At 42.9% G+C, this 25,727-nt stretch overlaps 1 protein-coding gene across 1 annotated transcript in view; it reads left to right on the forward strand.

The window, feature by feature from the left end:
• nol4la (nucleolar protein 4-like a) overlaps positions 1-20,247 on the forward strand; it is a 29,583-nt gene extending 9,336 nt beyond the window's left edge. The window contains exons 2-11 of the mRNA XM_030423518.1: positions 3,400-3,555; positions 6,288-6,399; positions 7,579-7,688; positions 10,914-11,055; positions 11,729-12,021; positions 12,105-12,290; positions 12,844-13,032; positions 13,145-13,264; positions 13,393-13,582; positions 14,809-20,247. Coding sequence (XP_030279378.1) covers positions 3,400-3,555; positions 6,288-6,399; positions 7,579-7,688; positions 10,914-11,055; positions 11,729-12,021; positions 12,105-12,290; positions 12,844-13,032; positions 13,145-13,264; positions 13,393-13,582; positions 14,809-15,023 — 1,713 coding nt within the window. The 3' untranslated portion in view covers positions 15,024-20,247. The remainder of the gene's footprint in view (positions 1-3,399; positions 3,556-6,287; positions 6,400-7,578; positions 7,689-10,913; positions 11,056-11,728; positions 12,022-12,104; positions 12,291-12,843; positions 13,033-13,144; positions 13,265-13,392; positions 13,583-14,808) is intronic.
• Positions 20,248-25,727: the final 5,480 nt, after the last annotated feature.

Genomic DNA, 25,727 nt, shown 5'->3' on the forward strand with positions numbered 1-25,727 from the left:
CCTCCTGACCTGCCTGTGTGCAGGACTGCTCCTCTCTGCTCCAGTGTGTGTCTGTGTGTGTGTGTGTGTGTGTGTGTGTGTGACTGCCAGCGGGGGTGGGGGCAGCCGACTCAACCCCTCCAGTCTCCTAGCAACAGAGCGGTTTGGTGCGGGACAGGGAGAGCGTGCAGGGGATGGGGGCTGGTTGTACAGTGGCTGGGGGAGAGCAAAGTCCTCCAGGATTAGAAAGATAGAGAGAGAAGGAGGCGAGGAGGAGAAGGAGGGCGAGAGTTTTGCGGTGTTGTTGGCGATTAGGGATGCTGACATGTCTCCTTTGCTCTTTAAAATGGCATGCTGCTGCTGATGAGACCAAATATCTACAGCAGCGCCGTTCAACAGCTGTTCTCCTCCGAGATGCTTCGGCTACGAGCGCTGCCCGGCACACATGCACCGCACTTAAACACACATGGCACGCACAAGTACACACACTCGAAGCATGTTGTGTTCAGAGGTGAATGTTTAACTCCCTGCTGACTCGTGTTTGGAAACTAAAGAGCTTATCGGTGCAGAGGAGCTTGAGAAAAGGCCTTGAAAAAAATAAAATGCAGTGTTGCCTTGCTTGAGGAGTAGCAGTACACAAAAGTAGAGCTAGATTAATGGATAAGCAGAATAATCAGCCGCCATTTTTATAATTGATTAATCGTCTTAAAGGTGTGGTTTGTAGTAGAGCCCCCACTGATACTTCTCAGAGCCAATATTGTTATTACGGAGTAAAAAATTCAGATATAATAAACACGTTATTTGCAACATAGGAAGCAAAATTTGTGGCCCAGACCAGAACGAGCTGAACACACAGCTTGACTGATGGCACTTGATGGCCACAAGCAAGCCATACCATGAACATACGTTTGCCCAAAGTGAGCCAAATAAACAGGAATCAGCCCCAATCTGGGCCACAGCTCATTTCTATTCTGGTGTACGGGCTGTGGCCCAGAGTGCAGTTTATTCGGTTTATTCTTGGCTGACGTGAGGCCATGGTGTGACCTGCTTGTGGCTCAGATCTGGCAAACAGGAGTGGACTGCCCAAGTGTTATCATTCGATGTGGTATGTGGGCCTGGACGAATGTGTCTGGTACAATTTTGTCACCTCAAATCTGGTTATCAAACACTTGTGACAAAGATCCGTAACAGAGACAGGATACTTTACATTTCAACGATAAACGTAATCTAAAATGCCACGAGAGCACAGAAAAAGTACAATTAATGGGAATTTATTATTTATAAAAAAAAATACCCCAAGCTGTTTTTTCTGCATTATTATCTGAAAAAAAACAAGGTTTCCAAATTGGTGCATATCGGACAACCGGGGATGTTGCAATATCACGATATTCATGATAATCCAGCTAAGATTTCCGGTCTTGTGCTTCTTCTTTTTATGAGTTAATCAAGGTGGTTTTAGGGTTTCTCCATCACCTGGCATGTTTGGTAGTACAAGCCGTCACTGGGAGCGCTGGCATTGGTAGCTTTCTTCGCTCCACCATTGCCAGCAAACAGGAGGCTCCTGCTCTTTATGAAGCCCTCTGTCCTGATTGAATAAAGAAGGCGGGGATACCAGAAAAATTATTTTCTCTTTTACCTCATGAGCAGAGGGAGGACAGACATGGTTTACTGACCAAATACAAAGCTATTTAACACTCATTTTAATAAGAAAATAATGCTATCAGATGTTTTATCGATTGTCCCAAACATGAAAATTGACCACGATCAATTTATCAGGGTTCTTTTTTTTATCGCAAACCGGAGTAAAATCTTCTATTGTCCCAGATATGCTGTCTTCTTTCTTTTGTATATCTTTAAACGATGATCTTTGTGGTTAGGACAGAAAAACAGACCTTTATCACTTCAACGTGGGCTTTAGGTAATTATGATGATTAATCAAGCAAATAATCCTCATTGCAGATTCTGGTCTTAGACTGAGACCTCTGCAGGTCTATCACTGGTGGGCTGGGTTTCAGGTCAGAGGGTTCACTCCCAGCAGAATATCTGGTGTGCATGTCGGATATTATGTTGGGGTAGAATTCACCGGAGGATGCAGCCGCGGTGTGGGTGCACTGCACACCCCACAGTTGTATGAGATTATCTAAATCCAGCGTGAATGGACCTGACACTATTGTCCCAAGCAGCAGCAGCAGCAAGCAGCAGCAGCAGCGGTGGTGGTGGTGGTGATGTCACTGGGGAAAAGATGATGATACCTTCAAGTGCGATAGATTACAGCTGTGATGATGAGGTGGAGGATTGCTATTATTTCATTTATTATCATTACATTTAGCCCATGCTGACAGGGGAGAGTGGCGAGAAAGGGGAGAGAGACTGAGGGAGGGAGAGGGAGAGAGAGAGGGCCGGATTAAAACAAACCCGCTCTGTGAGCTGGTTTTAGTTGCCATGGCAACGATCATTACCTCGCACTTGGGAGAGCAGGAGCAAGGAAAGAGGAGGGGAGGAGGGGGTAGAGAGAAAGAAAGGGAGGAAGAATGACGGGACGGAGGTAAGGGATGGAGACGCAGGAGATGATGAGGGAATAACCAGAAAATACAAATGTCAGATCCCAGGAAGTGTTCCGAAATGTCAAGGAGAGGAGGGATGGATGAAAAAAAAAGGTGTGATTCCTCAGTGCCAGGGGGACAACTTTCTGAACTCAGACAAAAAAAGATCACTCCCCACCTAGAACCCAATCAGTAGAAAATGTCAGAGCTCGTCTCGTATCTACGTGAAAGACAAAAAACTAATTAAAAGCCCAAATCCATTTTTTTTTTCGCCTCCATTCTTATGCTTGCTGGGGCACTTTTTAAAATACCTGCAGGTGCAGGAATCTGAAGATAAGATCTAAATTCAGAGTGTTGACTGTGTGGTCGGGGATGAAGCAGGAGAGAGTCAGGAGAGGGAAGCCCCATGTGGTGCTGCGGATGGAGGCCGTTGTCCTGGTGATCCCACTCGTGTACGGCGTGTCACGTGACCCTTTGCCCAGCACACCTGCCCGGGAGAAATCAGAGGCAGTTTCTATGGCGACAGGGTCAGCAGCACGAGCGCCAGAGGTGGTGGTAGGAGGGTCCGGTGCAGAGTCTGCGGAGTTGGTTATTTTTAAACATTGCAGAGATGAGGTGATGGTCGGGCCGAGACTTCTCCACCTGGAAGAGGAAGCGAAGACAGAAAGATGATGGTGGACAAGATAAAAGTTGTATTCTGAGTGCTGGTGAGGACACCTGGTGCCTGACTGTCTGTGACCACATGACCCGTATGACTGATGGAGGAATGTCTCCATTTACGTCTGTAAAAACAAAACTGAAGATCACACACACACATCATCTCTAAACAGTTATTTATTTATTTTCTTAATTTTTTTTTAATCTCTTTGTGTTCCAGTGTTCAGATGGGAACTCGGCCCAGGACAACTCGTCCCTGAAGCGTGTAGCTGTGGTGGAAGACTTCTTTGACATCATCTATGCCATGCACGTGGAGATGGGAGCCGACCCCGGCAGAGCACCCAAACATGCCGGCCAGAAGAAGACCTACAAAGCGGTGAGTACATCCGGCTAGGTGCCCGCCAGTCGCAGCTAGCCTCACTAGCACTTATCTCTGTGTCTTTTTATACTCGCTGATGAGTATTTCTAAATTTGTAAACATAGCCATGGCCAGCATTTTAGTTTTACACATTTAAAAATGTGAAATGAAACAACAGTGTGAACGTTAGCTTATGTCAAAGGCGTTTGTGTGCTGTGTTACAGAGCAGCTACAATAGTTAGCATGCTAACCAGCTAGCCCCTAGCCGTCCTGGCTTAAGTACCTTTGTTTCTCAATTACTGTCAGGTAATAGGGCTACTTAGCTCCACTGCTAATATAGCTGCTTGCTAACAGTAGCTAGTTGTTATAACGTTAGCCAAGGATAGTGACAGCGAAAAATTGTACCATTTTAATTGTTTTATTCCCATTTAAGTTAGCCGGAAGTTAGCAGGCTCGGTCGGCGGATGTCTCTAGTGCGCATGCTCTGTGAGCCCCACAACGCGGAAGATCCAGTTAACTTGATAGATAGATAGATAGATAGATAGATAGATAGATAGATAACGTTAGATAGACTATTACTAGCCAGGTGTCCAGATTTAATATAACGTCCTTGTTTAGCATATTAGCATGGAACAAACAAAGTACAGCTGAGGCAATGGGAATCCCGTACAAATGTACTTTTTAATGTATTTATTCCTAAACTGAAGCATTGGACAAATTCAAACTTTGAACTGATGTTACTGCAAAACATGAACTTAAGTTTTACAATTATTTATGAGGGGACCATGAAGTGAAGGTGTCAGACAGATTTTAATCATACTGGCTGCTTTAGCTCCCTTTACCACTCATTATACCTGAATGAAAAAACAGTACTAACAGCCAATGTTGGTACCACTTTAGTCCAGACTGAAATATCTCAATAGCTCCAACTCCAATAACACCAGCAACAACAATATTAAAGGTTAAATCCTGGTAACTTTTGGTGATGAAGAGACTTTTCCTCCAGCATCTCTAACTGGTCAAACTTTCAATTTTCCAGATACTTTCAGATCGGCATGTCTGCTTTTTTCACCAGACCAATAGTTGTCTATACTCCATTGTCAGGGCCATCAATGATTGCTGTGTGTGTCCCAAACCACTGGCACTAGTCGGCCTTTGTTGACAGCTTTTTGGCCAATTGAGCGTGTAGAATTGGCGGTGGAGCACATCAGTGAGAGAAATCCCTCCGATTGGCTGTTCAAAAAGAAAGGGAAAGTGAGCCTGTCCCTGTAATATCTGCCACACCACCATACGCAACTTTTTTACAGACATGCTTTCAAGTGGCTTCATTAACCTCAGTGGTGACAAAAAAAAAACATATTTGCAGTCCCAAGGCTTCCAATTTCTGTTTTTGAATGATGAATACAGACTACAGATACCTGGTGGTATGGAGCGGTATTTCCTCTCAAGCAGTTGCACAGAATCTTTGAGGTGTGTTCAAACGCAGCTTTTTTTCCGACACACAGGCGATGTAACAGTCAGCCTTCATCGTTCTGTGATGTTGGTTTAGTTTGTCTGGGCCCTTACATGGATGTTTGCCGGACAAACAACTTGAATCAACAAAAACATTTTTTGGAAGCGTGAAAATTGCAGCATGTAGACAACAGACTCTCTTTTTCCTTTGTGTGGAAAAATCACACTAGAATTTGTTTCTGTTGGAAAAAAAATAAAGGGCCCAAAATGATGTTGGCATTCCGTACGGGTGACTAAAACGTCCATGAAGAGACCACCAAGAACATTTTTGAAAAAAAAAGAGTCTGTACTTCTTCACCCTGACAACATATCTTTTTTAGCATCAGGAGGGTTACCAAGGGAACCACTAACCGCCTATACTGGAAACAAGTACTCGTCTCTGGAACAAAGGCAGCACATGAGTTAACGTGGCTTCTTGAGGTGTGGTCTCAGGTCGGGTGTGGTGTCCTGACAGAACAAGGGGCTTTGTATGCAGTGCAGTGTCAGGGGGTTTAGCAGGACTTTGGTACCCCTCCTCTCTGTCCTCCTGCCCCCCCAGGAGTAAAAAAAAAAATAAAAAAATACCATGAAGCCAATTCCTCCTGCCCTGTAGAGAGGGCCTGTCACGTCTCATAGAGTGTACCCTTTTGAGGAGGCAGCATCACTGGGGCAGGGCATAATATGGAACTGTCACTGTGGCCTTCTGGGAGGTGAACGCTCCTCTGGGTGGCCTTTCCCTCTCAGCTGCCTCAAGGGGCCAGGAGGGGTGGGGGCAAAGGGGATGGGGAGCTGTGGCATTGGTGATGGTGATGGGCCGGTGGGGGTGGGCACCCCTGCTGCCTCTCCATGGTCACGTGAAGGTCGCATTTTACAGGGAAACGCCAGAGGGGGCGATGAGGGGAGGGTGGCACAGCAGTAGAGACAACAGAGGAGGGAGGCTGTGCATGAGAGAGAGGTGCAGTGATGAGTTGACTGCACCTGAGAGAGCAGGAATAGGGAGGAAAAAGGATGACAAACACCACTTTGGTTATCAAAGCAGAAATATGTTCAAGGCTGCAGCTGGAATTAGGCCATCCGAAGGCATGAGGGAGCGCCTAGAGGGAGGATTCCTCCTCATGCCACATCGAGATAACACATAATCACTGACCCCAAACTTTCACACATGCACGGCGCAAAAAAAACCAACACCTGCACACATTTTGTGCTCAGCCACAGCCTGAGCCGTAACCCAGTCTCCTCTGCTTGCTCCCTCTCCACAGATAGCAGAGACCTACGCCTTCCTGCCCAGAGAGGCGGTGACTCGGTTCCTAATGAGCTGTGGAGAGTGTCAGAAGAGGATGCACATCAACCCCAGCACTGCAGAGTTCAAAGGTAACGACACACACCCGACCTGCTCAGTCTGGAGACATCATTAACTAATATGCTATTTTTTTAGATTAACCTTTTGAGAGTAGATAATTCTCAGATCCTTTGACACATATAAAATGGTTAATTACTGTGTAGAACTGCATGCGAGTAACAAGCAATCAATCTTCTGCAAGAACAGCCAGACAGATGCAGAATAATTTTACCTTCAGACTAATAGAAATGTTATTTGGTTTATAACCTAATGTTCAGTTTTTCCTCTGCATGACAGACACGGTGGCTCCTCCTTTGTCCCGTCAGACTGTAAACATGAGCTGATATGATCTTTGCTGTTTGTATTTTGAAGAGTTTTTCAATCAAACCTCATTAATTAAACATATTGTGTATATCCATCATGGACATGATGTAACAAAGACTCAAGAGGACCACATCTCTGGGATTGTACAGACCCACTAAAATGATCACTGAATCCCTCTAGTGGTCGGCGTGGAGGCTGCAGGCGGCTGTCAGCCACATTGTTTGATTTCAGGTGTTACATACAGTCGAGGATACTGCCTGGATTTCAGCTTTCGACAGGATATTGCAGCAATTCTGCCTCAGTCACAGAATTCTGTCTGTAATTAGCTTATGGACCGTGCAGCCACTGAACTGAATTTTTGCTGGGGTTGTTTTCATTCTTTTGCTGTCCAGTTGGAATCTTTAAATTTCTTCTTACCATTATTTTAGAGCAGTAATCAGTCAGCACACAGTCAAACCTCAACACAGACATGATACACATATGGTTTGATTCAGTGTAACACTTTCACTTTCTGGTCATGATGTTTTATCTAATGTCCTTCAAGAATAAATGAATAAATAAAATAAAATAATAATACCAGTTACTTTGCAGATCACGTCCTACATTATAACTAAAGTAGTCTCCTTTAATTTTGAATCAATTTGTTTTATTGCAAACAGTCATTCTGATATTTGGAAAAAATCTGAATATTAGGTAAATAATTGGTTGACTCATGTTTGAGTAATTGCACTTCTGTCACTGTTAAAGTATCAGCAGTGATACAAAAAATATACATTTTTAAAGTTTTTCTAAGTTGGACTTAACTGCTGTACTTTGAAAAAACAGACATGATCCACTTAGTTCCCATTGAGTCTTTATGTTTGAGACTTTTTTCTTTCTTTTGTCAGAAAATGACAGACCGACCTCCCTGGTCCCGGACCTCATTGATTACAACATGCCTCTTACTGCCACCTACCTGAAGCAGATGAAACTGCAGTGCATGACTGCTCCGGAGAGGGTAAGTACCTCTCCCTGCCAGTGGTGTAACTGTCTGTGAAAAGTGGGCATAGATACAAGGATTAATTAGACACTCAGCCACTGTTAAGATCTCCTTTTCACTATAGTTGTCTTCACTGCACAAATCCTCTGATTGTTTTCTCTTCAGTCTCATCGAGGCTGCAGGACAAGCGCTTTGTGCAGCGCAAGACAGAATAAGAAATCCCTCCTCTTAACTTTTAACTCGGAGAATCAGAGCAGTGCTCCTGCTGGGAGGAGGAGCTCAGTGTGAAAGCAGGATTAGTAAATCTGTGCAGAGTGACGTCATGCGTGAGACCCCTCCCATGTGTGGCTGTGACAGAAACACTCACAAACCGCTGTCACTGAAGTGCAGGAAGCGCTACTTGATGATGATACTGTCGACCTCACTCGCGCATAATTAGGATTATCCGGAACAATGACCCAGACTGTGATTTGCGGGTGAGTACAAATTAACAAATGCTCAGGACTGTTGGCCGCATCTGCGTGCAGACTGAGAATGAGCAGGCCGATGATTTAATAATTAACCATCACAGAGGGTTACTGCACTGTTGTTGGAGACTTGTCGTAATTTGTTCCATATCTCTGCTGTGCTGGAGGAGAGTTTAAAGCAGCAGGTTATTTCTACTGAAGGCAGAAAATGTGTGAATGTGTGTGTAGTCTGTAGCAGCAGTCACTTCTTAACTGTGACTCTGCAGAACTTTGGTCTCCTCTCTCTTCTGTGTGTAGTAAAGCAACAAACTGCAGTCTGTTCAAAAGACGGGGATGAAAAGAGACTACAGATCTATTTTCTCTCCTTTTACCAAACATTCTCACTCTCATACACATCGTTACAACCATTGAGATTGCAAACAGGTCTAGTTATATAAACATCACTGAAATAGAGCTGCAACTTGTTGTGGATCCTCAAAGTATTGCGGCACATGTTGTCCGATATGACATTTTCTATATCATAATACAGAAAAAGTAAGTAAGATCTAGATCTGAGGATATTATGTGATATGTTTCATGGTCGCGCGCGTGTGGAACCTGACCATTAAGTTGTATTGCATCGTAATCGTATCTTATCCGTATTGTTTCGTCTGTAAAATATCCTTCCCTTCCTTACATATCTTTTTCACAAGTGTTTGTTAACCACTTCAAGGGATATGAGTTATCAAACACAGGGTGTCTACTGGCCAATATTTTACACCTTATTATCAGTATCAGCATTGGGCCCAAAAATCCAGTATCAGTCTACTTGAATTATCAGTTATTAGTGAAAGTGATGTCCTTGTTTTCAGTGTACAACAGGTCAAAACTCAAAGGCATTCAGTCTAATATCAGTAGCTACTAGCAGACTACTTTGTTCAGATCAAATCGCAGAATGTCTGAAATTTTCTGCTTAATAGATTGTCAAATTATAGCTTTTTTTGTTCTTGATCCAGAATACTAACTGCACAAAGTGGGTTGAGCTTTTTGTTTGTCCTAATTGGAGATACAATAAAGTTTATTCTGTTCAGTTATTATCAGTCATTATTTGGAATTTAAATTTGTATTTATTTGAATATAAACAGACAGTATTAATATAAGACAGTAAGATATCCAAAGGCACATGGTAAATACATATACTTAGAGCAAAAATAATAATTTGCCGACCAAAGATGTACAGCCAGATCATCCAGTGACACTTTAAACCAAAAAGTGGTCATTTTAATTGAAACAACAATGAAAATTGTGATAATGTGACATCTGTTCGGTCCGTTTATGTTTTCGTACATCTGGTGAAAAGGTTTTTAGGCCAGGACATCTCTGGAACGCTACAGCACTTCACATTAATGCTGTTTGGTTACAGATTTTACATTTATTAAAGAATTGCATTATCTTGCGATTTGGTTGTTGCACTTAGCCATATTGCAATTTTGAATCTATTTTAAATCCTTGTGCAGCCGTACTGTTCAGTAAAAATATAAATATAACATATCCGAGTCAAGGCCTCCAGGTTAATTCTCATGGCCTCAGTTTTAAAGGTATATCCCACAGTTTTATCAATTATATACTTCCTTAAAACATTAATGATGCCACATTCTGGACTACGTAGAATAGTAATGTAATGTAGATGTAATTAGACACTCTTCCTCCTCCTTCTGCGTCTTCTCTCATTTTAATGCTCACTAGGTACCTAATGGAGCTGTCACTGAGCATTTTCGGTCTCCCTAAAAAGACCTCTTAAAAAGGGACGGCTGCGTATTCCCTGGAGTTTAGGCCCAGTTGTGTGCTTGTGCAGGGGGAATGATGAGAGGACGGGATGTATTTCTGCTCTGTTTCCATCACACAGTCATCATGGTGTTGCCCCCTTCTGCCAGTTGACGCATGACGGCATGCGAGCAGGCCAGAGAGGAGTCACCGTTTACATTTTGAAGCTCAGCATCTATGGCTGATCAGTCGATGATGCTCTGTCGTTTCTGTAGTTTGAAGCTCAGCCTCTGAATAGTTTTGTGAGATTATTCCGCTCTCCTTTGCTAATCCTTACCCCCGTGGTTTACTCACTCGTGTTATGCTACAACAAGCATCTTTAGGGTCTCTACGTAATAGAGTTAAAAATAGCAGCGCTCCAAGAAACATATTATTTAACAGGGATGCTCCAGTATTTCCTTTTATTCTGCTGCAAGACTTCAACGTCTTTTATCAAGAGTTAATCGTGAGAACAAAGGGTAGGTTCACATTTTCTTCAAGACATGAATGTACATTCAAAGTGTTATTGGTTGATGAAACTGCCATACAGGCCTCAGTGAGATTCATAGAAGCATCATCACTGCTACAAATGAGACAAGAAAAAGATTAACTTCAAGCTGGAAGCACAGAAGTTTTCTAAGGTTCCCACTTGATTTTGTCTCCAATCACAAACACTGACAGAGCTTTAAGAAGGATTTCTTTGTTGGCTGTATGGACAGCAGGAGCAATTACTGCGAGCAATACTGCTGTCGATGTACACAAAGGGATGCCAGTGTGGTTTTAAGACAGACTTCAAAATGTGTGAATCTGAAATGCCAAAATACATGACCATAGTCTCCTCTTTTCCCGTTGCTCTTAATAATCACCAGCCGAAAGTAGAAGTTGTCAGAATTGTGAGGATCTTTCTCCTTATAATCTACGGTTCATGGCCTCTGCACATCCAGAGTTCATTCTCTGTCTCACAGTCTCTTTCTCTCCCGTTGTCTCGCTTCAGGATGACAGTTCGGTGAGCAGCGAGGAGATGAACAGTGCTGAACCCACATGGGTCGCAACTGAGCAGCCCCCAGTGCCTGAGCCCAGTCCACCAAACGGAGACAGAGTCAGCAACTCAGCAGCCAACGTTAAAGAAGAGGATGGTATGAAGTGTTTTCATTTGTTTGTGGTCATTATTGTAGTTGTGTTTACATCTGGATTTTGTTGGTAAACTCGCTGCATAGGAAGTGTACAGATTGGTGTTACGCAGGAAACAGCTTGCCTCGTTCTTAGTGGACTAATCCAAATAAATCCACTCTTACAGGGGGTGGGACACCACCGCAGCCCCAATCCATTGTGCACCCCTCTCTCTCAGGGTACAGGGCTTAGAGAAGTAGGACAAAGGCCAACAATAACCTTCACAGATTAGGAACCATTATAGAAAATACTGTAAATGGGGCTGGAAATAATAATTACTGTTCCTGTGAATGTAGGTGTGTGCATATAGAAACCATAAAATGGACTGAAAGGCAGTAATGTGCACCGACCAGGAAGTGAAGGCTCCCTTCCCCCATCCTCCTCCCTCTTCACTGTTCAATTCCTGTGATTCCCCCTGTACTCTAACTTTTATTTATCTTGACAGTTGACCTCAATACTCACTTCCTTTACAGTTTCAGAAAGCACAACATTGAGGCATGAGGTCCCATCCCGCTGTAGAAACACACCCAAGACAGAAAAATAGTTACTACTGTAGCACACTAACCCACAGTCTTGCTAAATGATGACAAACATTCACACTGCTCATCTCTGAATCTGCATCTTCATCCCTTCTGCCAGATGACGACTCCTCAGAGAGCGGCAGTGCCAACGGGTTGCCGGCCCTGACCTCCCCGGAGGTACTGGCTGTGGGTGGGAACCCCCCAGATGGTGGGGCCCCTTACGGGGAGGTGACAGAGAATGGGTTGAGCGCTCCCCTGGACTTCAGCACCACCTCGCCCTCGTCCTCGTCAGAGGATCAGCAGCCGGTCAATCTGAGTGACAGACTGCTGCCGGCGGGGAACACAACTCCAAACTCTTACCCTGCAGACCCCAACAGGAAGTACCCAATCAAAACAGAGTACTCCAACAAGGTAAGACTCTTTGACCAAGAAACCAAAACCGCTCTTTTGTCTGTTTAATCTATATAAATTTTATTTTTCTTGTGTTTGTATAGTCCCCTCCTTACAGCTCAGGAAGCTATGACTCTGTGAAAACTGAACTGAGCATGAGCGCAGAGGACTTGACCTCTGGTCGGGCACAGATAATTGACGACGATGACGACGATCACGACGACCACGATGACAGTGACAAAATCAATGACGCTGAGGGTATGGACCCGGAAAGACTCAAAGCCTTCAATGTAAGTCCCCTGTCTAACTGTTGCAGATTAATTAATTAAAATAATTACATTCATATAGTTAGGAGATAATACAGTGCTGCTCTCATCTGTGGCTCTCCAGTGCTGATGGATAGCAGCCAGCTCTGTTAAATTATAAGTATGTTATGAATATGTAGATATTCTATTAAAGATGAGAACAATTCCCAGATCCAATATTGTATAGTTCCCTATATTCAGTATTTGTTCTGTGAAAACCAATTTATGTGCATTTCTGAATCTAATAGAAACACAGAGAGTTGCAGAGTTGTAAAAATGGAAACAGGAGTGAATAAGCCGACACCTGAAATATTGTCCTGTATATGAGAAATGATTCAATTTCCATCGCTCCTGTTTTCATCACCTCCCCCTCCCTCGTTATCCTCTCCTCTTCCTCTAACGCCCCCCCATCCCCTGCCTTCCCTTTCCTCTCTTTTGTTTTCGACTCTCACACCCCTCTCCCTCTCCCTCCACCCTCCACCCCCACTCCATTTTTCTGCTCTACATCCCCTCTCTCCCCTCCCCCTCTCCCTGTCAGATGTTTGTGCGTCTGTTCGTGGATGAGAATCTGGACCGCATGGTGCCCATCTCCAAACAGCCCAAGGAGAAGATCCAGGCCATCATCGAGTCCTGTAGCCGCCAGTTCCCCGAGTTCCAGGAGCGCTCACGCAAGCGCATCCGCACCTACCTCAAATCCTGTCGCCGCATGAAAAAAGGCGGTTTCGAGGTACAAAGCGCCCCCAGTTAAAATGATGTCTGTGTAAATCCAACATACAGTCATTAAATGCATTGTTTCACATTCATAATTGCCTATAAAATTCATTAAACCGTCTTCCCAGATCCGACCAACACCTCCTCACCTCACCTCTGCCATGGCTGAGAACATCCTCGCTGCTGCCTGTGACAATGAAACCCGAAATGCTGCCAAGAGGATGCGGCTCGACGTGTACCCAGCGACGGTAAAAGCCTTGGCAGTTTGTGTTTGTGAATTTGCCCAGCAGGGATGTGCTAGGATGGATACGCATCATTAATGCCCAACTGCACAACATAAACTGCAGCGTTCTGACAAACTGAAAATCTCCCACAGGATGAACCCGCCTCTGTTGACAAGTCCAACTCGAGGGATCCCGCCTCTGTGGCCCCGACAGCGTTCTCCATCTCCACCGCAGCTTTTGCCCAAGACCAGCTCTACACCAACGGAGGCCTCAACTACAGCCTGCGAGGATACGGGACAGTCGGCAGCAACCAGCAGAACTCTGCAGCTGCACAAACCAACGGTGAGGAGCTTCTGTCAGTCCAGTTCAACTGAACAATGTGGCTTTAAAGGGATTTGTAGTAGGAAGAAATAGATACTGAAAGCACTTCTCATGCTGTTATAACCTCAGTTTGCACAAATTACAAAAACACAACATACATATTGTGTCATTTAAATGTGCAGTATGTTAAAACTAGCCCCCTGTTGAAGGTCACTCCAAAAAAAAGCAGGGGTGTAGTATCACCACAGTAACTGCTAACTGCTGCTTATTGTAGCTGTTATTAGCTAGTTAGCTCAGTTAGCCGTGCAGCCAGCAGTACGAACTGGGAGCTGGGAGTGGTAATACCAGACAGGCTAACTGGATAGCATGCCGACTTCTGTAAACATCTCTGCAACACGGCACATAGGCATCTTTGAGATAACAATAATACTGTTATTTCTGCCGATTATGTTGGTTAATCTTTTTAACATGTACATAAACATTCAAGGTTCCCAGAAGTTGTATCCAAAAACAAAATGAAGTCTTAAGTTTTGTCAGATAAACACCTGCGAAACTAATCACATTTCAGTCAGACTCAGTTGGTGGAGATGGTGAGTGTTAGCTGTCCAGCTGTGCATACGGCCGGATACGAGGCAGAAAATATGTTTTGACGATTATTTTTGAGCTTTCAGGACATTCTTTAAAATCAGTGTGCAGGAATCTCCTTTTCTCTATGAGCTTCTCTTTGATGCATCAGGCATTTTCTTTCCTGCTTGGTCCAGGGTATGTAGCCAGAATACCTTTAGTCATAATTACATAGTTGACATCTAGACATAAAAGGACTTCTCAGGGTTAGGATGTTTCTGTGATGCTTCTCCTGTATTGTACCCTTTTCTAAAAGTAGAAATAGACACCTTCCCAATTGATCTCCTCCCAGTTTCTCCCTGTGGTGTTTGTTGTTGTTGTAAAGACAGTGTTATCAACAGCTACCAACAGTCCAAAGCAAAAACAACAGTAAGAATCCCAATTTGATCTAAAAACAGTGACCTCACTGCAAAGGCAGAGCAAAAACACCCAACTGTAGTAATAATTAGGCAGGTTTTGTAACTTGCTGATCTAGTAGGAAGTAAGTTGTTCTTGAACCATCTCAAATCCTGGTGATAAGAGCAAACGCATATCAACATGGGAACAGGTTTTGAAACGACGCCGGTGCTCTCCATTGAGTGAATGCCTGTCTGCTCACTCTTGTTTTCCCATTCTTTCTGCAGGTCCCACAGATCTGAGTATGAAGTCAGTCGGCCCAAACTCCACCTCCAGCTCCAACAGTCACGGTCAGGGCGGCGGGGGTGGTGGAGCTTCGGCTCAGCTCAGCCCTCCGGAGGTCACGGCGGTGAGGCAGCTCATCGCGGGATACCGGGAGTCTGCCGCCTTCCTTCTCCGCTCAGCAGACGAGCTGGAAAACCTGATCCTGCAACAGAACTGAGACCCGTCCTGTCGCTCTCTGTCGGTCTCACACATCCGGGCAGACTTGCATACAAAGACACAAACGTACACGAGTGATACTGCAGTGCACAGTGGGTCCTGTAGGTATGGTACCTTTGCTTATTCCCACATGTTTCTGTATTCGGACAGGCCAGAACATATCACAGGCTGAAAAAACATTTATTTATGCATTTGGTTCACTTTGACCTTAGTGCCCTGTTATCTGTAGCCATTCACCCCATTCAGCTCATTTTACCACTTCAACCTCCATCCGTCTCAGGAAGCGATGATCTATGTGAAAAAATGACCTGCACTGGTACACAGGGGAGTACCTAAAGTGTTAGCTGTGTCTATAACGCCACATTGGCCCATTTGTGCAGATGTTTGGACAAATTAGTGGGTAAATAGCAGTGATTTAGTGTCAGTAACTTTTTTTCTATCTTAACACAGATGTAAAATATGCTGTACAGTGGCATGATTTGATCGGGTCGTCTCCCTAAATTCTCTTCTGCGTCTTCTCGCTTTTCTGAACGTCCATAGATGAATCGCTGCTAAATCCACTGACCTGTTAACCTCAACAGCTACTGAAGGACGTGGTGACTCGCAAAAAAAATGAAAAACATAAACGTAGAGAAAGACAAATAAAAATAGGACAGTGTTTGACAGTTTTCACCTGTAAATTTTGACCAACAGATCTGTTATAAAAAAAAATATACCTCGATCCTGCTCTGTTGGAGTTGTTTCCAGATTCAAGAGACAAAGACTCATTACCCAATGTGACTTCATTTTCAGTTATTTTATCAAGAATATTTCTATCACAGGCGATTTGTCATTAAACAGGAAGGAGGCTTTTACGAAGCATGGGTATGCAAATTGAGGTCACAGACACCTGTCAGGGAAATAAGGAGATTAATATATTGTTTAGACTCTTGGTTTTTATAACCTGGAAGAGTGGAAAAAGGTGCAATATAGAAGATAATCAGTAATGATGAGTTTACTGAGATGAATCTGTCAGAAGCGTTTTAAGGCATAAAAGAGGGGAGTACTTTACCACAATCTTCTCCTGCTGTAACTGTAAAAAAAAAAAAAAAAAGAAGAAGAAAAGATATCCCATGCAGCATTGTAGCCGATTTCAATGTTGTTGTTTGTCGTGAATACTGATCGTTATCGCTCACCTCATAACTGAGGCACTTTCATGTATTGGGATCAGTCATCCATCGTGAGAAAAGGAAATGGGACCTGGCAGAAAAATGAGACTTAATGTTGCACGTCTTTTTTTTTTACTTTAAGGTGATTTTGTGAAGGAATTGTCCTGTGAGTGTTTTTTAAGTTGAAGAGGGCACAACGAGCTCACATGCACCTGTTTAGGCTTTACCGGATGCAGCGCGTGTGTGAGTGTGTGTGGGTTGCTCAGACAAAACAAACTCCGTCCGTCCGTCCGTGTCGTCCCCTCTGACCTCAGCGGCGTCGAAACCCTCTCTCCTTCATCGCCACTCATCGTCTGAAAACACACTGTTTGAAAAGAAGCAAGAGACAATCCTTGAAAAAGATGTAATCACATCACAGTTTACTCTCCCAGCTTTCTGCTATGGTGTGTGTATGTATGTGTGTGTATATATGTGTGTGTGCATGGGTGTGTGTGTGTGTGTGGTTCTGAGGGCACACCAGAGTACTCAAAGCAGATCTAGAGCACAGTCTCACAACAGACACTTTTAATGGTGAGTCACTCGGCACAAAAACAGTTGTGTAAGTGTGTGTATGTGGTGTCTTTTTTTTTTTTTACGTTGTTGACGTAAGTGTTATTGTATTGTTGATTTTCTGTTTGTGTATAAGTGGAGTGACCCAGTTTGTAAAACATCAATCTGTGAAGATTTAATTCAGTCGGCTGAAAACATTCCAAACAAGGACAATGACTCTTCAAGCAGCCGAAAGCGGCTCGCACCTTATTGATTTGTCAAAGTTTAGAGAGATATATTTCTGTATTTTTCACAAATCTATCAGTTATTTATCACAAATCACCACCACAGGGCGGTTTAGAGTTGGATTCACATACTAAGAGACCATTTTACATTTTATTACCATGTCATGATTGGGCTGCGTTACATTTAAACTATCTATTGCAAGTTTGGAAGCACTTTATAGCTCAGGATTAAGGTAACGTAACACAGTGATTTGAGCGCGTCTTTACCTCATTTGGAATATCAGCGTCAGTTCAAACACATTGAGAACTGATTGTAACAGAGGACAGTCTGACGCGACTCTAGCAGAAGCAGCTGTCAATCTGCTTTATTGATGACTATAAAGAAAAAAGCTGACAGCTACTTGTTGAAAAGCTCACCGGAGCTCGGTTTGAACTCATCAGTCTGAATGGTCTCGCGTCAGGAGTGTTTCAGAAAGGAGGCGTTGCCGTGAAGTCACACGAGCCAGGACAAATCTGTTTCATAAAGCTGGTTTGGAGCTAATTTGAGCGGTCGCAACCACAAACAATACAATAAGGAGACTACAATATTACAGCAAAACATTAGAACATCATTACAATAAACAACCTCAAAGAGCTGTTTGCTGCACGTTGCACATCAGACGGAGCTCAGACTCTGACAGAAGTGTCCTGCATGAATGAAATTAAAGCAACATTATGTAGTAATTCCCAATTTCTGCAATTTGGCAACAACACAAGCCAGCTAATATCACTTTATATTCAGCTCAGTCTAGCTCTGCGTCTGGCTCCCGCCTTTTATCTAGCAAAGCTTTTGCCAGCAACAAAAGGAGCCAGTCTGACACTCTTATCTCTTGCTCGATCACAGTCCGGTTTTTCTCCTCTTATTTTCCTCCTTCAACGTCTTGTTCGGTCTCTTCACCTCAGTTATGATGTCTGTTGAGGTAGCTTAGCCCTGCATGAAAAACTCTTCTGATGTAAACACCAACGCTCCCCGGCCGCGCTCCAAGCAGCGTCTTCTGGCCGAGCTAACTTGTAGCTACTGTACGCAGCAGTTACATGTTGCTTTCTGGAAACTGCATAAATCACAGAGAGTTGATGCAGAGGGGAAAAAAACAGAACATTTTTTGACCATAAGATTTGATCCAGTATCACCAGAATCTGTGATAGTTGACAATCAAGAAGGCGGGAAACACAGACAAAGGGAGGAAAGGAAAAGCAAAACATGACACATGAGGACAGAATTTCAAAATAAAACAGGAAATGTCAAAACCAAGGACTCGAAACATGACAGTTCTAAATTAACTCAAGAGGAAAAGTTGACCAAACCCTCATGCAGATGCAAAGTCCACAAAACATTTCTGGTGTTGCACGACCGATTTTCATTGGTAGACGTATTAAAACCTCCTTGATGAAACAGACTTTCCGCCTCACTGAAAAAAGCCTGCTTTGCTTCATGAAACGCTCCCGCGGGCTCAGACGGACGTAATCGTAGATGTACGCGGGACCTGAGTCCTCGCACATGTCTTCCTCGTCTCCTCCAAACTGCTCGTGTGTTACTGTAGCCATGGCAGATCCTCGACACTTCACGTCTAACTCAGTGATGTCACATTGATCTCATTCTCGCCACCGAAAACATTTAGCTTGCAGATGATGAACTGTCTTAAGTCTACGCTGAGCAACGTTTTAGCTGTGTGCTGGAGTTACTGTGATCAACGACGACCAAACGTGTTGTCATGTTGTTGTTTTTGTTTTTGTTTGTTTTTTTCTAATAATGCCCAATGGATTTTTCTCTTTGTATTGACTGGACAATGTAATCTATTGGTGTTGATTAAAAATGCCCTGGTAGCTTGTGGATTGCTAAAGTGGTCAGATAAATGTACTGTATAGCTGTACAAAGAGTGATAAAAGATGTTTTAAACCTTTCTTTTTTCTGTGGGTACAGCACTGTTAAAAAAAAAAAATCAAAGTGGTTTTAGCCCTTGCCTGTTTTAACTTATCATTTGGTGGTCTGTATTACTTCTATTGTTATTTATATAATTTCAATTGTTGCCTCTCCTGCACCGATAAGAGACTGTAGCTCTGTGCAGGGGGTCGTACTGTAAACCTGTGTGAAGCTTTGTATTTTCCCCTCTGGTTTTTGGACTCAGTGAAAGTGTGATGTTTACATGTACAGTTTTTCAGAATACTTTTGCGTTTTATTCAGGCTACGTTTCGTTCTCTCCTCACCCGAAACCCCTCGAATCTGTGTACATTTTGCCCAGATATTTTTCCCTCTTTTTATTTTTATTTATTTTTTTCTCTCTCTCTCGTCGTTTCATTGCATCAAGTGCAAGATGTGACCTCTTTGACTACTCGGTCACATGGTCAGAGTGCGCCGTGACAACTTGTTGTTGGTCGGCTCGGTGTTGTGGTGGCTTCCAGCATTTTTAAAAAAGGTAATCTTAAGTAAAGAAAAAAAAAAAAGGGGGGAGCTTCACAACTGCTCAAAGTGGACCAGCGAAGATTTATTAAGGATCAAGACGACTTTAATCAGCTGTTTTAGAATACAATTGTGGCCTAACTGGGGATTGGTGGGGTGGAGGTACATTTATTATACTACATTAAGTGCTCAGAATCTTTTAACATCCCGGCTTTATCGTCAGGGAAAAACTCCTTGTCCTTAACCCGACTGGTACCCTGAAAGGTACACTTTGACCTGTTGTAATATCTCCTCGGTGACATAAAAGCCATTCCCCTCTCCTGGCCTTTAAAGGGGAACCCATAAACCTCAGGAAATACTGAATCTCCGAGTTTAGTTTTTATCCACTGATTTCTTCTGAAATGAGATTGAATTCTCTAACGAAAAAACCATTAACATTTATATGAGATGTCTATTGTTTTGTACATTTATCATTGTGATTTAAAAGTGGAGCTTTTTTCCAGTACCTGTGACTTAATATTTTGATTTTTTTGGAGTGTTTATAGGTATGGATATTTATTATTATATGTGAAACTACAAAAAGACTTAAAAGAAAAGGTTGAACCTGTTTCATTTGTATGTTTCATGCAAAACTGTCCAGGTGAGATTCTCTCTCTGCCTCTTACATATCACTAACGAGGGAGCTGTGTTTGTTTGGAAATAGCGCTTTTTCAGTGTTGCATCAACGCTATGAAAAAAATAAAAATAACAAAACAACAAAAAAACAAAAACACCAGTGGTTTACCAACAGCAGAGTTTCAAGGCTCTCCTCTTCTCCTGAGATGTCAGTAATTGAATAAAATAGTGCGATGAGCTATCTAACTCAGACCTCCCGTGTGGTTTCCTTTCATTCTGTTTTTTTCCCCCCTTTCTTTTTTTTCTGCATCAAACAGAAGCACAGGTGGTTCAACATGCATTATTTTAGAGAGGGAAGTTGTTGTTTTTTTACCACAAGAGGGCAGCAGAGTTAAAGAAAGCGGTGATTAATCGTGCTGCTGACACTAAAACAAAATACCGTTATGTTGTATAGATGATGCACTGCCCTGCTCTAAATGCAAAGGGACACATCCATCGCTGGTACAAACACACACTGTATATTCAACAGGGATAAAGAACTAGATGTGTAACATAAGCTGAATGTACAAGAAGGCCCTGATAATGAAGAATTTGTCAAAGGCGGCGTCTCAAAAGGTTTATAAAGTCTCTCTGAACTCAACAGCTCATCAAACTGAGCGATTTTATAAGAGAGTCTGGGGAATATTTCTGCTGTTGTTGGCTGTAATTGCCAGTTCTGCTTTGACCTTATAGTCTGCAGCGGTGCAAAATGTTCAAATCAATACAAAAAAACATGAACTCCATTTACAAAGACGTTTTATAGACTGACCCCTCAGCAGCTCCAACTGTGACGGGCAAAAATACTGAAGGTAAAGATGGTGCAGAGATCACAGAGACACTTCAACGTGTGAGAGCCGGACAGAAAACAACGACAGTACTCTCCTCCATGTTTGAATAGTAAAGACTTAATTATATAAAGAGATGGAGGCATTTGTGAAACTGAAAACAACAAATTCAGCTACAGTGATTACAAATTATTCACAAGAGCTGGACTAAAGCGTCTTTGTTAATTGAGTCAGTACATGCACTGCTTTGCTGATGTATACTGGGATCACCGTCTTAGTTTTACAGGCAATTGTATGTTAATTAACACAAAGAACAGCTGTGGCTGGAGCACGGGTCATTAATTTAGCAGGCTTTTAGCCATAAACCAAACCATTTTGACCTCACGGTGGAGCTAGAGGAGTTTGGCTGTCATAATTCAGGACTTTGATGTCTGAATTCATTTTGTAATCCAGCCAGTGGTTGTGGAGACATTTCAACCAAAACCATGAATGTCGACCTGACGGTGGGCTGAAGTCAGAAGGATTCACAGAAAGCAGGAATGTTTAAAACTTCACTGAAATCCAGTTTAAAGTCGAGACCGCAGCGACTGAACAACCTCACACCTGTGATGATCACAAAGGCTCTGAGAAGAATGACCCACTTTTGTCTTAACTTATTTAAATACGTCCGTGTTTGTTTCAGCCTGGTGTTTGCTTCTTTAAGGAGAAATTTTCATTAATTAGGTTAACACAAACCATGATACTCAGATTGAACCTGCGCCTACTGATGACGACCCCCAATATTTTTAGTCTGGTCGTCTTGTCTCGTGTGGCCTAAATTGAATTGGCTCTTGATTTCAGACTGGAAGTGGAGCAGTGATGACGTCAAGTATTTTGGTGGTACTGATGGAGGTCTGGGAACTTTTACAGCTGGCTTTAAAATCGGACTCGTGTGAAAGTGGACGCTGTGTTCCGTTGGACCAAGGTCAATATTTCCAAATAGTGAAAACACAACAACAATGTCACATAATGAAAATACAGATTATTGTCATAAACATAGTCAAATCCTCAAATCCCTGTGCTGCAATGTGACTTAATTAAAAATATTGATAATTATCTAAATGCACTGTTAGATTATTATTAATATCTTACTGTTTATGCTTTAACAAGATAAAGATTATTACATTTTATACCATAGTTTGATGCAATAGTGGGTTGTATTTGATAAGATCCTGATAAAAAAGTATTGAGAGACATTTTGAGATACTGTACTTGAGTAAAGCAGCAATACCACAATGTAAAAACACTCAACGACAATTAAAAGTCCTGCAATCAAAATGCTGCAAGTACAGGTACAGAAGAAATATGTGCAAAACGTACTTAAATGATCAAAAGTCGAATCATTTTTTAACTTTGATAAGCTTCAACTTTGAAAGATCTGGAGGGATCCCATTAACAGAAGTCACAGCGGCACATTATTTTAAAAGGACGTCACCTGGAAATGTTAAACTCTGAAGCCAATTTTGCAATCAGATTTGTTTGTTGTTTTTTTTCCTGTCATTTTGAAAAGACTTTCCCGGACTTGCTCCACTCAGGAAACACAAATAAACAACGGTGGCCTGTAGAGACAGAAGCCAGTCATGGTGGGACAGCGTGCAGCACTCGTGTGTTGACATTGAACGTCCCTCAGCGGCACGTGGACTCACTCAGGCTCGGGGGGTTCACGGCCTCTGCTCATGCTGCTGATCAAATAAAGATCTAAAACTGGATGTCACCCGATCCCCCTGCAGACAGTCCGAAAGCTCTTTACTACCTGCAAAGACAAATAACCTTATACAACAACTTCTGCTAATACTGAGAATCAGATGTACCATTTCTCTCCCCTTATCTGTGCAGTTTGAACGTTTTCGGAGAGCTGGGCAGGGGGGAGGGCGGGTTGGACTCTTTGACAGCACTGAGTCACGGGCCAGACACCTTCGCCCCAGATTCTTTACGTATCGCTCAGTCACACCATGCCAACACTTTCCATTGAATATGAGCAATGACAGCAGGTCGGGGTTTAAATAAAGACTCTGACCCAAGAGGAGAGTTCCACTGAGCATCACAAAGACGTGTGGTGCGAGGCGGATTTGTATTCAAATCACATTATGGAGACAAATCCTCCATAAAACTCTCATCCAACACTTATTTTTCCACGAGGGTGGACAGCAAACAAACAAACTGGAGCTTACTCAGACGAGCACACAGCTAACTAAAGCTGCAACTGACGATTAATCACGTGTAGTTGAGTCATTGTTTGGTCTGTGGAACAGTCAGAGATCCCCACTGTGTCGTTCCTTAGTGTCCTCAGACATCTTGTTTCGTCTTGATAAGAGTAAACACGCACATTTATTCAGTTTACATTCATGTATGACAAAAGAACAGATTGAAAGCATCACAGATCAGAAGCAGGAACCAGCAAATCTTTGATACCCGTGTGGAAGAACTAACTTTAAAAATGTGGATACCTGTACGTGTTTATACGACAAGGGGGTTTTCATCACGGCGAGTTCTTCGACATTTATATTTGAAAAATTACCTAAACAATTATTGGATTATCAAATTAGTAGTTAAACAATCAATTTTCTCACTTAATCGTTGCAGAAATACATTAATTAGCCTTCCTCTTCATTTATTAGCATCCCCATTAACTTCATCAAAACAGAGCCGGCTCTTCCAATCAGACACCAGATCCCACATAAACGCAGCCAAAGCAGACTTAAAACATAAAGAACCAGACAAACTTATGGGCAGAATAACAATGAATAAACAACACAACACAACAAATAGCACCCATTCTTTGCGGCCATGTTGAAAGTCTTAAGTCATAAATCTCGTGTGAAACCAGTGCGGTGTGAAATGTTTCGTGTAATTATTCATCAGTCTGAAAATGAATGAAATATGAAAAGCATAAGCAAACGATTATGCATTTTTAAAGTTGCATATCATTCTCTGCTTTCTTTAAAAGCTTCTGTTCAGTTGTGACTTCATTCATTAAGACGTTATCGTGGAGAATCCAGAATCTTCTGGCCGGACACCGTAGTGGCCTGGACGTCTACCAGAAACACAAATATGTCCTATTTGGCTGGAACACTTGGATAGTCTTTCTACCAGGTCGCTTTTTACTCAGGAGCAGCTGGACATGTGGACGGAGTCTCACGCACACATCGGTTATTTGAATCATCAGAAACCAGATTCTATGAAGCAGCTGCTCCGTCGCTCTGGCTGTGCAGCGACGGCCTGCAGAAAGAAGGAAGGACCGGAGACGCCGTTAAACGCCCTCCTGCCACCTTTGTGCGTGTGTTTCCGTTCAAAAGCACCAAGTTTTCAAACCATGCCACAAATCCCTTGTGAAACCCATCTATTAAGACATTTTTTATATAATTCAGCATCATTTCTTTTCATTTTTGACCTCTGACATATTGTAATTTGATGCCACTGGGGTTCTACCTGGGGTGGGGCGGGGCAGAGAGATCAATTGATGCACTGGTTCTCTGAATGGAACTTTCTGTGAACTCGATACGCAGCAAAGATTTTGCAATGTGCACGCCGGCAGCTAAGAATAGACCAAACAAAGTCCGCTTACAGTCCAGTCCTGCTGCAAGATAATCGTTCTGTTCAAACAGGGAAGTCAAACATCTCCGGTGCTGTATGTGGAGCATTCAGAGCAACATACTGGGACAAACATTTTGACATTTTAAGGTCCGGAGATATAACTCATGTCATGGCACCCCACTTTAAAAACCTGCCCACCATACAAAGCCGTCCTATTCCTGGCAGCATATCAGAGAGGCACTTGGGTCTATAATCGTCCTGTGATCCGGGCCAAGTGCAAGACACTCTTGTGTCAGCGAGGCGACGCGGGAATCTCCCATCATGCACCCTCTTTTTTTTTATGTTCCAGAGGGCAGTCCAGGTTAGTCTGTGGAAAGTTTGCAGGAGGATGTGAAGGGCAAATCCCCGGAATATGAATATGAAAACAACACAGCTGCAGCGATCAGCGGTGGTTCTAGACCAGTTTTAATAGGGGGGCCAGGTTGGGGCCGGCTCTTTTGTTAGGGGGCACATACAACCCGGAAAAAAAGATAAATCCCTCATTCAGACAAAACATTGTTAACAATTTCAGCAATTTTGATTGGGTAGTAAACTGCTGAGACACTTTATTTCTGCCTTTACCTTCAGAACAAAATCATTGCAAGAAATCTGTCACTGTAGTATTGATGCAGACTCCCTGTTGGGGGGGCCACAGGGGGGTCCAGACTCAGAGTTACGGGGGCACTGGCCCCTGTTGGCCCCCCCCCTAGAACCGCCCCTGGCAGCGATCTACGAAGAACTAGATGTAGAGATAAAGTCAATGACATCAGGGCAGACGGGTCTAATGGTGTGGTAGAAAGCAGCGGGATTTATACAGCTGAGCATTGTGCAAAAACTTGACGAGTTGGTTTTATTTGTGATGTCAGACATGAGGATTTTCCTCATGAATTTGATAGATTTAATGGTAATTATGAAAAATAGGGTGTTTAGTGAGAGAACCAGGCATCGAAAGGCTGAAATACAATAGAAAGAGATTCTATGAGCAACTGCAGGGAAGGATTTTCAACAGTGACTGCTCTAACTCGACCTCAATGTGATTTCAATGCAGCTTAACCACAGATAGTATCAGAAAGGTTGAAATGTTGCAGTTTCAAAGGACTAATACTCTTTACATTGACCTTCATTTGACTGAATAAAATGAACTGAACAGAGAACTGCAGTGTGGTGGAATGGGTAATGATCAATGAGCTACACTTACAGTGTACTCAGTATTTAGGTCAACACATGAAGAGCTGACACTCAAAGGATAAGTTCACCTGAACATGAAAAAATGCAGTCATTATCTACTCCTCATGC

Source organism: Sparus aurata, chromosome 7 (assembly GCF_900880675.1).
Source record: "Sparus aurata chromosome 7, fSpaAur1.1, whole genome shotgun sequence".
NCBI classification, from domain to species: domain Eukaryota; kingdom Metazoa; phylum Chordata; class Actinopteri; order Spariformes; family Sparidae; genus Sparus; species Sparus aurata.